At 43.1% G+C, this 15,609-nt stretch overlaps 1 protein-coding gene across 1 annotated transcript in view; it reads left to right on the top strand.

Annotated features, from left to right (window-relative positions):
• LOC124789771 (F-actin-uncapping protein LRRC16A) overlaps positions 1-15,609 on the top strand; it is a 524,837-nt gene that overhangs the window by 383,085 nt on the left and 126,143 nt on the right. The window contains 1 exon segment of the mRNA XM_047257233.1: positions 165-340. Coding sequence (XP_047113189.1) covers positions 165-340 — 176 coding nt within the window.

Here is a 15,609-nt window from a genome sequence, read left to right as displayed (position 1 = left end):
TTTTGTTCAGAAAGATTTAACCAGTTACATTTTCATTTTGTATCTGTGTGCTGTAACATTATTGTAGAGAACTCCACAAATTAAGTGCTAATTATTTATTTATTTTCTGACTTGCAAGAAAGGGAAAAATTGCAAGAAATAATGCGAGATTCTTTTGTTTTCAGAATTCTTTGGAGAGCATGATGAAATGCGCACAAGAACAGTGCCCACATGTTCTGTCTGATGAACATGTACGTGCAGAAATTCTGAAATTGTGCAGAGAAAAAAATCGTCTTTCTTCAGATTTTGTGCACTCTTGTGTTGTTGAGCGTGCTGGCACAGAAATTGTTAACAGAATCAAGTAAGTTACTGAATATCTCTTGTTGATAGGAAAAGTTGAACATTTAAGTAAGATTTCAGTTGTAATGTATGTTTACTTTGATGCTTTCGCTCAGAGAAAACGTTGATCCTTTTCCGGTAGATGTTTTCATTGACCCATTGCAAGTAGAAGGTATGAGAGTAGCTGTTGCAGGGATTTGAGGGGGGGGGGGGGGTGAAATGATTGAAGGCACAGGTAAAGGACACAGGATTGTGAGAGTCCAGCTCTGGGCAGTTCAATAATTGAAGGATGTGTTCGAGGGACAGTATCCAGAGGCAGACTTCCAGGTTTCTAAATACCATACAGTTTGGAAATATTGTGTGTTTTGCTATTTATTTTGTGTTATTCAGGAAATGTAATTTTCCTGCTGATCGAGATATTACTGTGTATCAAATGATAATGAAGAAATATCAGCAAAGGTCAGCCATTAAATATGTACAAATTTTCTGGCACCACACCCATATTGGAAGAGAGTGTGTCACTCATTTGTTATGACGAATTAAGCTTTAGATAGTTTTGTGTTAATTGGTGTAAGGGTAGTGTTATCACTCACCTTTGTGGCGAAAATATCATCGCTTTTCTCATACATTGTAGACAGGTGCACTGCATGCTGACTACTGATAATCCTCAACAGTATGTGTGGTACTTTGCTAGTGTTTAAGATAGTGTCAAGGGAGAGTTCGAGAGTGGACCTTCCTGACGATAGCTCTTCCCAGAGGGCCCATGGTTCTTTTGTGAGTTTAGACATGGCGCCCATTCTTCCTTCCGGGGCTACAAGCCCATCCCTGTACCTCTACCTCCCTGTCCTCAGTCCTCCCCCTCTGCCCCCCTCCTTCCCTCTCTCTGTGTTCTTCCTTATGTTGACCTGGCTAAGCATCTGGTTTCCTGTATTCCTTGTGGTTTTGTTCCCATCGCCTTTTCTCTGTCATCCTTCCTGTTTGGCATTTTTGGTCTGCCTTTGGGGTTTTATCGCCACTTCCAAATTTTCTCTAATTGGTGTGAACCATTTGGGTAAGAACTCCCTGTGGTGAGGCTGTTACATACCCATCTGGCAGAACCCCATGTCAACACCGGTATCACACTTCTGATGCCTGAGCTGTTGCCTCCGCATGTACGAGGGAGTACCCAAAAATAAAAAAAGAATAACATTGCCATGGGCGGAGCTTACGTAGTACACATTTCTGCCATTAGGCTTGTGTAGCACAATTCATTACCAGTACAGTGCCATTTGTGTTGTCGATCTGGCTTGTTCTGTTCATCTGCAGTGATTGTGTTTGCTAGTGCTGTTTTGTTCTTGTTTCATTTTTTATGATGGCAAGTTTGTGAAATTTTGTTTTCTACTCAGTAAAAATGTTGCTGAAACTGTTTTAATGTTGCAAACATCTTACCAAGATGATGCTGTGCAAAAATCTCAAATCTACGATTGGTTTGCTCGATTTAAAAATAGCGACTTGTCGATCGATGACAAACCACATTCTGAATATCTATCAGCTGTCCGAATTGAAGAAAATATTGAAAAATTTTGAGAACTCTAGCTCACAGACCGTCAACAGACAGTTGAACAACTGTCAGAGATTAGTGGGTAATCGTGGAGCTCAGTGCACTTAAAATTAACAGAAGATTTGAGAATGAAAAGAGTCACTGCCAAGTTTGTTCCTCGTGTTCTGACTGACGTTCAAAAGCAACATCGAGTTGAAACATGTTGTGCTTTGAAACAACAGCTTGAGGCTACGGCCACACGAGCATTTTTTTTTTTCACGCGCGTTTCTGCCGGCGTTCACGCCGACTTTAGGCTACGGCCACACGAGCGTTTTTTCTACACGCGTTTCTGCCAGAATTCACGCAACATGCGCGGCCACATGGCCGCCTCTCTCACACGGCATGAAGCCCAGCGAAACGCCAGCAGTGCTTTGGTGCAATCTGTGCCAGCATCTACTGTGCGCAGTTTAGTATCAACTATGAGCGGAAATACATTAAACAAGAACGTGGTTTTTGCAGTATGTGCTGCGTTAGTTGTACACAGGCGTCGGAAACGACGGCAGGAAAAAAAAAAATACTGGAGCCGTCCCATATTAAGCGATAGATCAACTACAGGAAAGTTCGTGCTTCTACACAACAAACTGAAGGCAAATCCAGACAAGTTCTTTGAATACTACAGGATGTCAGTTAACTCATTTGAAATGCTTCTGAATATGATTGGAGAGAAAATTTTTAAATGGAACACGAACATGAGGGAATGGATCAGTTCAGAAGAAAAACTCGCAGTAACCTTAAGGTACGTTTTATTTTTTAGTTCTTTCTCTGTTTAGACATTAATATTAATTAAAAATGTTTATGCCAAGGAAAAAAATCTAGATCTGAAAGACCTGACATAGTTTTTAATTACAACTCAAAAAGTGTCACAAAAGCATCTTCTCTTTCTTCTGAGGACTCTCTTTCTCATGTGGACTGTGACGAATAGCTTTCTTAGTGATGTACAAAAGACTGATTAATTGCGCTGCCACTTGGTGAAGATGGTGAAGGTGAAGACGTCGAAATTGTGTAAGACCTTAAAAGTTGAAGGAATTTCATTTGAAAATCTAATTTGTCCTCTGTTTTAAGCTTCCTAATAACAGGAAGTTGTGACATGAGGAACATCTCATCCGCATCAGGCACGTGACGTGCAGGTTGTTCCAAATGCCCTTTTAAGACCTTCACAATTTCGTCCTCAAACGTATCTTGTTTCCGCTTTTTTGGTTTTGGCCTTGAAATATTTTCTCCACTTCGAGGTTCTGGTGCTAGTACGCTCTCTGTTCTGTCGTCATTCTCAATGACATTCATATTCCCAGCAGTTCTGAAAAAAATAACCTTTTTTATAATTTAAAACAGTATCCTTTCATATTAAACCTACTGAAACAGCTGCTATGTTCAACAAGTGACCTTATAATCCACAGACAGCAAGGGGTAATTGTCACTTACGTCCTTTGTTGCAGCACTCCTTCAAGGAACGTCATTTGCTTATAAAATACATGTGGTTTGCTGGACATAGCAGCATCACCACTTCTTCCTTTGCTTTTCATATATTTTGTATAGGAATCTCTCATGCTTTTCCACCGTTTCTGAACTTCTATCCCTAAAAGATAACGAATAAAAGTATTGTAGATTTATGTAATTACCAGGAGCTCATTAAATTTCTCCTACTTAAAATGAAATCATTTAACAGGTTTGTGTACTAAACAATTTTTCTGCTACCAAGAACGATTTTTTCCATTTATATTTTCCACAACGTGTTTTATGAAATGGTTCCCATTTTCAAGTGAATCTTTGCGTGCTGTCCGGTACTGCAGTCTTGTGTTGTCTTTAGTATAATGTATAAATCCATGTGCAGTTTTTAACTAATGATCGAAGTTTTTGCAGACTTTCACCATTAACTATATATAAAGACAGACAATTATTTCAATATTCCTCTTGGTTTTATATATTACAATGAATACAACAGGACAAAGGAGCACCTTACACATGGAAAAAATCATGATAAAGTAGCATAGCATAAAAAAATAAGTTTGGCAGTGAGAACCACTTCCTGAAACATAAATAAAGAGAAAATCCATTGGCTTTCCCCAACCATTTCTAACTGATCAAATGAAATTTTACAGGCATCTGGGGACTGGAAATTCGATGTGTTCTCTGCATTTTGAATTTCTTCTCGGCCGATCCACAATTGCTGATATTATTAGAGATACTTGCACTTCCGTATGGGGGATGCTGAAAGTGGAGTATATGAAACCCCCGACTACAGAAGAGTGGAAGAATATCAGCGACCAGTATGAGAAGACAGCAGACTTTCCTCATTTTGTGGGATCCATAGATGGAAAACATGTTAGAATCGTTAAACCATGGACATCAGGCAGCGAATTTTATAACTACAAAAAGTATTTTTCTATTGTACTGATGGCCATAGTAGACAGCAAATATTGTTTCAGATTCATAGATGTAGGGGCATTTGGTCATCAAGGAGACTCCAATATATTCAAAGCAACTGAATTGGGTAAAAAACTTTACCAACAAGCCTTGAATTTGCCAGAAGCTGCGCCACTTCCGAATGATCCTTGTGGACTGAAAATTCCTTGTGTGTTTGTGGCTGATGAGGCTTTTGCGATGAGTGACCATTTAATGAGACCATATCCCACAAAAAACCTTACGAATAAACAAAAAGTGTTTACAAAACACTCGTTCGACCTATACTTGAGTATTGCTCATCGGTGTGGGATCCGTACCAGATCGGTCTGACGGAGGAGATAGAGAAGATCCAAAGAAGAGCGGCGCGTTTCGTCACAGGGTTATTTGGTAACCGTGATAGCGTTACGGAGATGTTTAATAAACTCAAGTGGCAGACTCTGCAAGAGAGGCGCTCTGCATCGCGGTGTAGCTTGCTCGCCAGGTTTCGAAAGGGTGCGTTTCTGGATGAGGTATCGAATATATTGCTTCCCCCTACTTATACCTCCCGAGGAGATCACGAATGTAAAATTAGAGAGATTAGAGCACGCACGGAGGCTTTCAGACAGTCGTTTTTCCCGCGAACCATACGCGACTGGAACAGGAAAGGGAGGTAATGACAGTGGCACGTAAAGTGCCCTCCGCCACACACCGTTGGGTGGCTTGCGGAGTATCAATGTAGATGTAGATGTAGAACTACAGACTGTCACGAGCACGACGTTATGTGGAATGTGCATTTGGCATTTTATCCAATAAATGGAGAATTTCCCATCGTCCAATCGATGTTAACGTGGATGTGGCGGATACTATTGTTCAAGCATGTTGTGTACTTCACAATTTTGTGAGACAACATGATGGTTACAATTTTGAAGACACACTGACTTGCACAATGGAAAGTATTCCGGCACATGGGACAAAAGGAACGGTCAGTGGCAAAAGTATCAGAGATCATTTTGCTGATTACTTCTGTTCCCCTCAAGGATCTGTACCATGGCAAGATCATTATGCAAACTTCTTCAGATGAAGACTAATTTTTGTATTGGCTTGTTAACATTTTATTCATGCATAAAGTTCATTGTACACTGTTTATAGCAATTAATAAAATATCTACTGTCTGTAATTACCTAGATCTGATTTTTGCTTGTTATCCATTCCATCCCATTTTTCTCCCAGAACTGCCGCTGTAACTGCTCGGCGCGATTCTCTTTTTCTTTCTCTAATTTTGTATTCCGGATCCCTTGTATTGTACAGCCGTGGATGTTTCTGGACTTCCATTATAATGATTTCACTGTCCAGATGCTCCATTCTGGCACTTTACAAAATACAAGAAGACTGCTACAAAGACAACGAAGCGAGGACGGCAAAGTCTGTCCGTAAGCTGAACAATGAGCTGCCGAGCAGGGTTGCCAACCATAGAACTTTTTTCCTCGTACATAAACAACTAAAATCTCGTACTTTGGCTTTCAAACCACTGACATTTATCATGCACTTGACATGTTATAAAACCAAAAATAAGCCATGTGTGGCTACTTCATTATGAAATACCTACTTCTTATAATATCACACCACGCATTATTAGACTGCATATGTTCTTTATTATGAAATACCTATTGAAATAATACCGCTCCATGCATATGTTGGCATCGCTACAATTTCAGTTCGGTAATTGTCGGTAAGCGTCGGAGGAAAGGGCTGAGGTTCCGGTCTCTGCCGCAGCGTGTCTCCCGCCCGTGTGGCCAGCGCCCAGTGTGAAAAACACGCAAAACGAATGCACCCAAGAGCATTCGCTCAGAGTGAAAGCCGAAGTTTGCAGGTCCGCGGCGTGCGAAAACGCCTCGTGTGGCCAGCCGCATTCAACACGCAGTGGTCTATAATGTTGGCGTGAACGCCGGCAGAAACGCGCGTGAAAAAAAAAAACGCTCATGTGGCCGTAGCCTGAAACTGATCCTGATTACCTGTCTAAGGTCATTACTAGTGAAGACTGAAGGTGCTGTGGTTACAACCTAAAACCAAAGCAACAGTCAAGCCAGTGGAAGACGTCGTCATTGACCAGTAAAAAAAGTGGTCAAGTCAAATCAAACATCAAAACAATGCTGATTCGTTTTTTTGATACCAAGGGCATGGTTCATTCAGAGTTTGTTCCCTCAAGTCATACCGCCAATAAAACCTTTATTTTGAGGTTTTAAGAAGATTCCGCAACAGTGTTAGTCATAAACGACTCCAATTGTTGCAGACAGGAGACTGGTTCTTCCACCAAGACAATGCACCTGCACACACAGCCATCTCCATTAGACAGTTTTTGGCTAAAAATGCCATGGTTCCACTGCCCTGAGCACTTCAATCGCCTGACCTGGCTCCATGCAACTTTCTTCAAGCATGAAAAGGGACATAAAAGGACACTGATTGGACAACATTCAAGGGAAAAAAAGGGAAAAGCTGTCAGCGATATCTAAAGATGACAATAAAAAATGTTTCGGACAGTGACAGCACCAGTAGGACAATTATATTAGTTGTAATGGAGAGTATTTTGAAGGGGATAAGATAGTTTCATAAACAATTTGAAAATATATGGCTATTACAAAAAAAGTTCCTTTTTTTTGGGGGGGGGGGGGGGTGGTACCTCCTCATATGCCTAAGAGTGGTTGCTTGTCATTTTGGAGCATTATAACGCACGGAAATGACTGTGATGCCAGATGGCCCTCGGCCTTGCTGTGGCTGGCTGGCATCCGTGGGTGCAGCTCCTGATTGGAATGGGTGGTATCAGGGCAGATGCTTTGTGCATAAAGCATATCAAGCTCCAAAAATACGACCAGTCCCCTATGGCTGTCTCATCAAGTGGTAACCCATCCTTAAATGCTGCTGCTTAAGACCGCGTGGCTTTCTCTTCCCTGGCAGGAGGGCCAGGCTTGCCAGCTTGGTGTGAAACAGTTTCCCCACTGCCTGGTCTGTACTAGGACAGATGTGGAAAATATCAAAGACAAGTTCGGCAAAGTGGGGTCTCTCAGTAAGATATGGTCAGGTTTCCTGTTGATAAAAACTACTTCTGCTGCATCTCTTTGTGCTTATGATCATTTTGGGGATGCTCCACTGTCCATTACACCTCCCCCGTCTTCAAATAAGGTTCAGGGAGTCATGTTTCATAGGGACTAGAGATGGGTCGAACTCGTTCATTCCCGAGAACTACTTCATTCATTTCACTCTTTGCCGTGAAGCGTTCAAATGAAGTAGTTCGTTCATGAAGTACGGAAGCCTGGCGAAGTTGCCCAGTTCGCCGCTCAGCTGCGGCTACGCTCGCTTCGCCTCGCTCGTACAATAAAGCTTCGTAATACTTCATAATTTTACCAACAGATGGCCGAACTATGCAGTAATGTGCACGCAACGTTTTACGCCCTTACAGCGTCTGAGTTAAATAGAGTATGGTCGAAGGGGACAAAGGAAAGATAAACAGAGAAGCCTGTCACATATAAAGAAGGTATTACATTTAATCTTGCTCATTTTCTCACGAAGCGCCCAAATGAAACATTATTTGTTGTATTCGTGGACTGAAAACTAGGGCTACCAACGAAATGCAGTCCAATTTTATGCTCCTTTAAAAATTTAATCCAAAGTGGAATGAGTATGTTTACCACTGTCACAAAGTCTATATACCTACGTTAAGTAATTATTGAGAAGTTTTCCTGTAGATTTTATTTTTGTTAAGAATAACAACCTTCCAGATTCAAAACGTAAACTGTCACCTGTAGTCATTAGTACGATTTCAGGTAAAATCCCTCTTTCAGTGTTATCAACAAACCTTTTATTTTCATGTTGGCTGTGCGTGCTCACACAGCCAGCCTCTTCGTTTGTATCTTTTAATATTCATTTGTCTGCAAGCGCTGCCAACGTTAGGCTACCCGTAGACGCGAAAAATAACTGAACTGCACAAATAGTCACGGATAATGATGTCAGCACTGCAGGAAGCAGCTCCCCAACCCTTCCTAAACCTGTCGTTCCCCACGAACACCGCGCGATTCGCCGACAGGCAGTAGAGGGAGGACTAAAGGGAAGGGAGGATGAGTGACGTAGCGTCGATGTAGTTGGAGAGGGAGAGGGGAAGAGAGTGAGTGAACTAGAAAAAAAGTGTGGAATGTGCTATCTGTGAAGAGTTTGAAGTACCAGTTCATTGTAATTGAGTGGTTAGTTCACACTTCAATGGAGTGAAGCGTTCATTTGAACGACTCATTCACGAGCTCCCCATCACTAATAGGGACCTCATCCTTGAACTGATGAGGATCTCCAGGCCCATCTGAAAAGACTTTAATTTTGCTTGGTCTGTGCAGGAAGGCCATAAGGACAACTGTACCTGTAATGGTACCTTTATTCTGGCTTTCAAGAGGGTTATGACGCTCCCAGAGAAGGTCAAGGTTTTGTGTTGTTAATGTGACGTGAAGCTGTACATCCCGGTGCCCATGAGATGCTTTTGGGGCTTTCATTTGAGACGCGTCTTACCGTTGTATGGTGGACCCTCTATGTGGTGACTATGGACACCCACTCCATGAGGGCAACCCATATGTTCCACTATCCTGTATGTTAATTGTCACAACAGTAACTCTCCATGGTCACCAGATTGCCCACCTTATAAGAAAGAAAAGAAGATAAAAGGGTACAAGTCCCTGGATCATTTGTCTTACACTGAGACTCATTAGAAATTTGACTTGACTTCATCCTGCATGAGTGACTTGTAGTTTTGCCTCTGTTGCATCCGTTCTCCCTCCTCCCTCTTCTTTACCACAGACCCATCTCTGTCTCCTCTCTTCCTTCCCTGCAGCTCTCTTCCTCTCCCCTCTGGGTGCCACTCCCGCTCCGTGGCCCATGGAATTCCTGCTACCACAGCTCAGCCGAGGGAAGCATAGTCGGCGCACCCCGAGGTCGCCCACTCTCTTTTTATTCCGGATCTTCAGAAGCCTACTCTCCTTCTATGCCCTGCCCTCCTCAACCTATGAAAGAAAAGGAGGAGGAACATAAGTACCAGGACAAGGCTCCCTGGTGCCCCTGTAGATGGCATCTCCCCCCTCGCAACCTGAGTCTGACATCGTTTTTATGGATGTCACAATGTCGTCAGCAGTGATGGATGGTCCGGTGGCATTATTCGCTCCAGCCTGTTTTGCTTCCCATTTGGATACCCACTCCACGATTATTCAATGGAACTGAGTTGCAATCCCTTATTGCCTTTTGTTTGGGAGCTTGTGTTGTTCTCCAGGAATCTCATATTACTAATGCTCATTCACTGACCCTTCATGGGTTCCATGCTTTCTGTTGGAACTGGGTCAGCCCTCTGAGGGCTTCCAGTGGTGTCTGCACATTAGTCCTTATGGATATTGTTATTAGATAGATCCCACTTCATACACCATTTTGGAAGCAGTTGCCATTCAGATCCACTTGGACTCTGCAGTCCAGTCTGCAATCTCTATCGTGGTTTGCGACCCACATCTGCTGTCCTAACTGCCCTCCTTCAGCAAACTCACCTCTCCATTCGACGTCATTATATGTTTTAGTACCCATCACTATTTGTGGGGCAGTGCTTCCTCATCTAGTCAGGAGCTCCTTGTTGGCCAATTCCTAGTGTACCGTGACCTTCGACTTGTTATTGATGGTTTCCCTACTCATTTTAGTGCCACCAATGGCACTTTTTCTGCCATTGATCTTTCACTCTCTTCCCCTCCCCCTCCCCTTCTTCCTCTCTCACCACATGATGACCTCTGTGATAGTGATTCTCTCGTTTTCTTCCTGCCTTCTGCTGACCAGGCTACCCCGCTGGGCTTTCCATTGTGCTGATCGGCCTCTATATACATCCTAGGTTGTGTTTCTGCATTCTTTGTAAGCTTGTATTGATGAAATTGTCCGTGATCTGTCCAGTAAGATAATCAGCACTACTAGCATTTCCGTTCCCCACTTGACAGTCCTTGTTTGCTATTGGCCAGCTCTTTGGTGGAGCATGGCCATTGCCACTGCTATTCGTAATTGTCTCACACCTTGCAACATCGTAAGTGGCACCTGTTCTCTGCTAGTCTTTTTACCTATAAACGTCTTCTTGCCGAAGCTTGTTACCTAATCAAATGGATGTGTTGGGAACACTTTGTCTCCTATCTATGTTCTTGTGTTACACTCCGCACTCTCCAAGGTTGTCAGCGGCAGTCTTCCAATCTGGCCTTGCCCTTCTAAGTGGTGTTTGTACAGATCCATCAGTTCTAGCAGATCATCTCGCAATCCATTTTCCGACAGCATCAGCCCCCTACCCAGCTGCCTTCCTCCTCCAGAAACAACCGGCTGAAGCTATCGGCTTATATTTCACACTTGTCAGATGGAACCCTACAATGAACCTTTTACTGAATGGGAGCTTCTTCTGGCCCTCTCTTCTTCCCACGATTCAGTTCCTTGCCCTCATTCCATCTGTAACCAGCTGTGTCAGCATCTCAGTCCTCCATAACACCTCCATGTGTTTAATAGTATTTGGTTTCAAGTGATTTTCCCCTCTCAGAGGAGAGACAGCACCGTGGTTCCTGTCCTTAAGCCCAGCAAGGATCTGTTGTCCCTTGATAGTTACTAGCCCATCAGTCTGACAAGTGTCCCCTGCAAGTTACTAGAGCAGATGGTGGCTCTTTGGCTCAGTTGGGTCTGTGAGTCCTAACATCTTGTCCCAGTTTCGTTCGATCTTCGTAAGGCCTATGACACAGCTTGGCACCATCACATTCTTCTTTGTCCACCAGTTCCTGTCATTTAGATTCTGGGTTGGCACTGTTGTCAGCTCCTTACTAAGTCTTCTCAACCCCGCTATTAGTGGACTTGTGGCCTCTGCTGGAGTGTGGGTCACCCCTGCTCTGTATTTGGATGAGTGCTATATTCGGGCTAGCTACCGCTCAATGGCCTCTGCAGAATGACAGTCAAAAGGTGCTATCTGGCATTCTTCCACATGGACACACTCTCACAGTTTTCAGTTCTCTCCCCTTAAGTCAAGGTTGGTGCATTTCTGTCAGCATACTATGGCCCATCCTGATCCAGAGCTCTACCTCCTGGACGGGGGTCCCCCAGTTCCATTTCTTGGGTCTTATTTTTGACAACAAGCTTACTTGGTTGCCCCGTCTGAAGGTTGATTGTGTAAATGCAGTGTTCTTCACTTCCTTGCCCACACTTCTTGGGGCACTGATCATTCGACCCTTCTGTGCCTTTACCAAGCATTAGTTCTCGTGTGGACTGTAGTTGTCAAGTTTAAGGATCAGCTGCCCCTTCAAAAATGGTTCAAATGGCTCTGAACACTATGGGACTCAACTGCTGAGGTCATTAGTCCCCTAGAACTTAGAACTAGTTAAACCTAACTAACCTAAGGACATCACAAACATCCATGCCCGAGGCAGGATTCGAACCTGCGACCGTAGCGGTCTTGCGGTTCCAGACTGCAGCACCTTTAACCGCACGGCCACTTCGGCCGGCAGCTGCCCCTTCCACGCTGCTCCTGTTGGACCCGGTTCACTTTCATGTTATCTGTTTATCCACCAGTGTCTTTCTCACTAGCCCTGTCGATCGTCCTCTGGTTGATGCTGGAATCCCTTCTCTTTAGATTCAGCATTCCCAGCTCCTGATTTCCTATGCCATCACTATCCCACTCTTTACCTGCTCATCCCTCCTATTCTATTCTTTTCGCAACGGAGGGTCATCGACAACCTGGTGCCTACACTTCAGATTTCCGTCTCCTCTATGTTTACTCTTCCCCATGTTCTCTCACGAACCACTCATCCCCCATCCCCAAATTCTGTTATGTATAGACCCAATGAGTGGCCTTGAGGCTATTGCTATATTTATTCTGCCATCCCTTGATCTGTGCCATTCGTGGCTTCGTCGCTGATCTTGGTGCTGCTGCTTGTTCAATTCACTTCTTTCAGATTCCTGACCATGCATGTATCCTGGGTAATGAATTTCCTGATCATATTTCTAATAAGACTACCTACCTGCCCGATTAAGGGATCTGACATTCCACGCTCCGATCCGTAGGACGCCAGTTTTCTTTCTCCTGATAACGACATCCAAGGAAAATTTAAAAAGGGAAATGGATAGGTTGAAGTTAGATATAGTGGGAATTAGTGAAGTTCGGTGGCAGGAGGAACAAGACTTCTGGTCAGGTGACTACAGGGTTATAAACACAAAATCAAATAGGGGTAATGCAGGAGTAGGTTTAATAATGAATAGGAAAATAGGAATGCGGGTAAGCTACTACAAACAGCATAGTGAACGCATTATTGTGGCCAAGATAGATACGAAGCCCACACCTACTACAGTAGTACAAGTGAAGAGTAGTACAGTAGTACAAGTGAAGAGAGACGAAAATTTAATAGTCATGGGTGACTGGAATTCAAGTGTAGGAAAAGGGAGAGAAGGAAACATAGTAGGTGAATATGGATTGGGGGACAGAAATGAAAGAGGAAGCCGCCTGGTAGAATTTTGCACAGAGCACAACATAATCATAACTAACACTTGGTTTAAGAATCATGGAAGAAGGTTGTATACATGGAAGAACCCTGGAGATACTAAAAGGTATCAGATAGATTATATAATGGTAAGACAGAGATTTAGGAACCAGGTTTTAAATTGTAAGACATTTCCAGGGGCAGATGTGGACTCTGACCACAATCTATTGGTTATGACCTGTAGATTAAAACTGAAGAAACTGCAAAAAGGTGGGAATTTAAGGAGATGGGACGTGGATAAACTAAAAGAACCAGAGGTTGTACAGAGATTCAGGGAGAGCATAAGGGAGCAATTGACAGGAATGGGGGAAATAAATACAGTAGAAGAAGAATGGGTAGCTTTGAGGGATGAAGTAGTGAAGGCAGCAGAGGATCAAGTAGGTAAAAAGACGAGGGCTAGTAGAAATCCTTGGGTAACAGAAGAAATATTGAATTTAATTGATGAAAGGAGAAAATATAAAAATGCAGTAAGTGAAACAGGCAAAAAGGAATACAAACGTCTCAAAAATGAGATGACAGGAAGTGCAAAATGGCTAAGCAGGGATGGCTAGAGGACAAATGTAAGGATGTAGAGGCCTATCTCACTAGGGGTAAGATAGATACCGCCTACAGGAAAATTAAAGAGACCTTTGGAGATAAGAGAACGACTTGAATGAATATCAAGAGCTCAGATGGAAACCCAGTTCTAAGCAAAGAAGGGAAAGCAGAAAGATGGAAGGAGTATATAGAGGGTCTATACAAGGGCGATGTACTTGAGGACAATATTATGGAAATGGAAGAGGATGTAGATGAAGATGAAATGGGAGATACGATACTGCGTGAAGAGTTTGACAGAGCACTGAAAGACCTGAGTCGAAACAAGGCCCCCGGAGTAGACAATATTCCATTGGAACTACTGACGACCGTGGGAGAGCCAGTCCTGACAAAACTCTACCATCTGGTGAGCAAGATGTATGAAACAGGCGAAATACCCTCAGACTTCAAGAAGAATATAATAATTCCAATCCCAAAGAAAGCAGGTGTTGACAGATGTGAAAATTACCGAACTATCAGCTTAATAAGTCACAGCTGCAAAATACTAACACGAATTCTTTACAGACGAATGGAAAAACTAGTAGAAGCAAACCTCGGGGAAGATCAGTTTGGATTCTGTAGAAACACTGGAACACGTGAGGCAATACTGACCTTACGACTTATCTTAGAAGAAAGATTAAGGAAAGGCAAACCTACGTTTCTAGCATTTGTAGACTTAGAGAAAGCTTTTGACAATGTTGACTGGAATACTCTCTTTCAAATTCTAAAGGTGGCAGGGGTAAAATACAGGGAACGAAAGGCTATTTACAATTTGTACAGAAACCAGATGGCAGTTATAAGAGTCGAGGGACATGAAAGGGAAGCAGTGGTTGGGAAAGGAGTAAGACAGGGTTGTAGCCTCTCCCCGATGTTGTTCAATCTGTATATTGAGCAACCAGTAAAGGAAACAAAAGAAAAATTCGTAGTAGGTATTAAAATTCATGGAGAAGAAATAAAAACTTTGAGGTTCGCCGATGACATTGTAATTCTGTCAGAGACAGCAAAGGACTTGGAAGGGCAGTTGAATGGAATGGACAGTGTCTTGAAAGGAGGATATAAGATGAACATCAACAAAAGCAAAACAAGGATAATGGAATGTAATCTAATTAAGTCGGGTGATGCTGAGGAAATTAGATTAGGAAATGAGGCACTTAAAGTAGTAAAGGAGTTTTGCTATTTGGGGAGCAAAATAACTGATGATGGTCGAAGTAGAGAGGATATAAAATGTAGGCTGGCAATGGCAAGGAAAGCGTTTCTGAAGAAGAGAAATTTGTTAACATCCAGTATTGATTTAAGTGTCAGGAAGTCATTTCTGAAAGTATTTGTATGGAGTGTAGCCATGTATGGAAGTGAAACATGGACGATAAATAGTTTGGACAAGAAGAGAATAGAAGCTTTCGAAATGTGGTGCTACAGAAGAATGCTGAAGATTAGATGGGTAGATCACATAACTAATGAGGAAGTATTGAATAGGATTGGGGAGAAGAGAAGTTTGTGGCACAACTTGACCAGAAGAAGGGATCGGTTGGTAGGACGTGTTCTGAGGCATCAAGGGATCACCAATTTAGTATTGGAGGGCAGCGTGGAGGGTAAAAATCGTAGGGGGAGACCAAGAGATGAATACACTAAGCAGATTCAGAAGGATGTAGGTTGCAGTAGGTACTGGGAGGTGAAAAAGCTTGCACAGGATAGAGTAGCATGGAGAGCTGCATCAAACCAGTCTCAGGACTGAAGACCACAACAACAACACAACCACAACATGTCTAATAAACTTCGCACCACCCAGGAGACTCTCATGATGTGGCATTCTTCCCTCTGCCTCTCCTGGCAGAAATATAACATCCTCTTCATATTGGCAATACTAGGTTGACCCATGGTTTATACTCTACAGTTAGCCACCTGCCACTGCCCCCCCCCCCCCTCCCCCCTTGTGGTGGTTCTGGTACTCTGCTCATAGTGGACCATATTTTGCTGGACTGCCCCCATCTTATGGCCCTTTGTACTAAATATGCCCTCCCACCTCCCTTGTCTTGGGTGTTAGCGAACGGCCCTTGCATGGTTAACGTGTGTCCTTTGTTTTCTTCATGATAGTGGTTTGTACTTTCAGGTACAAACTGTTGAATTTTCCTCTGGAATTTGCATTCCTCAGTTAGTATAGGCAGTGATTGTGGAGGCCTCGACTTTCCCTCCACACTGGCCAGGTTC

The sequence above is a fragment of the Schistocerca piceifrons genome, chromosome 3 (assembly GCF_021461385.2).
Source record: "Schistocerca piceifrons isolate TAMUIC-IGC-003096 chromosome 3, iqSchPice1.1, whole genome shotgun sequence".
Lineage (NCBI taxonomy): Eukaryota > Metazoa > Arthropoda > Insecta > Orthoptera > Acrididae > Schistocerca > Schistocerca piceifrons.
This window is presented reverse-complemented; position numbering and strand designations above follow the sequence as displayed.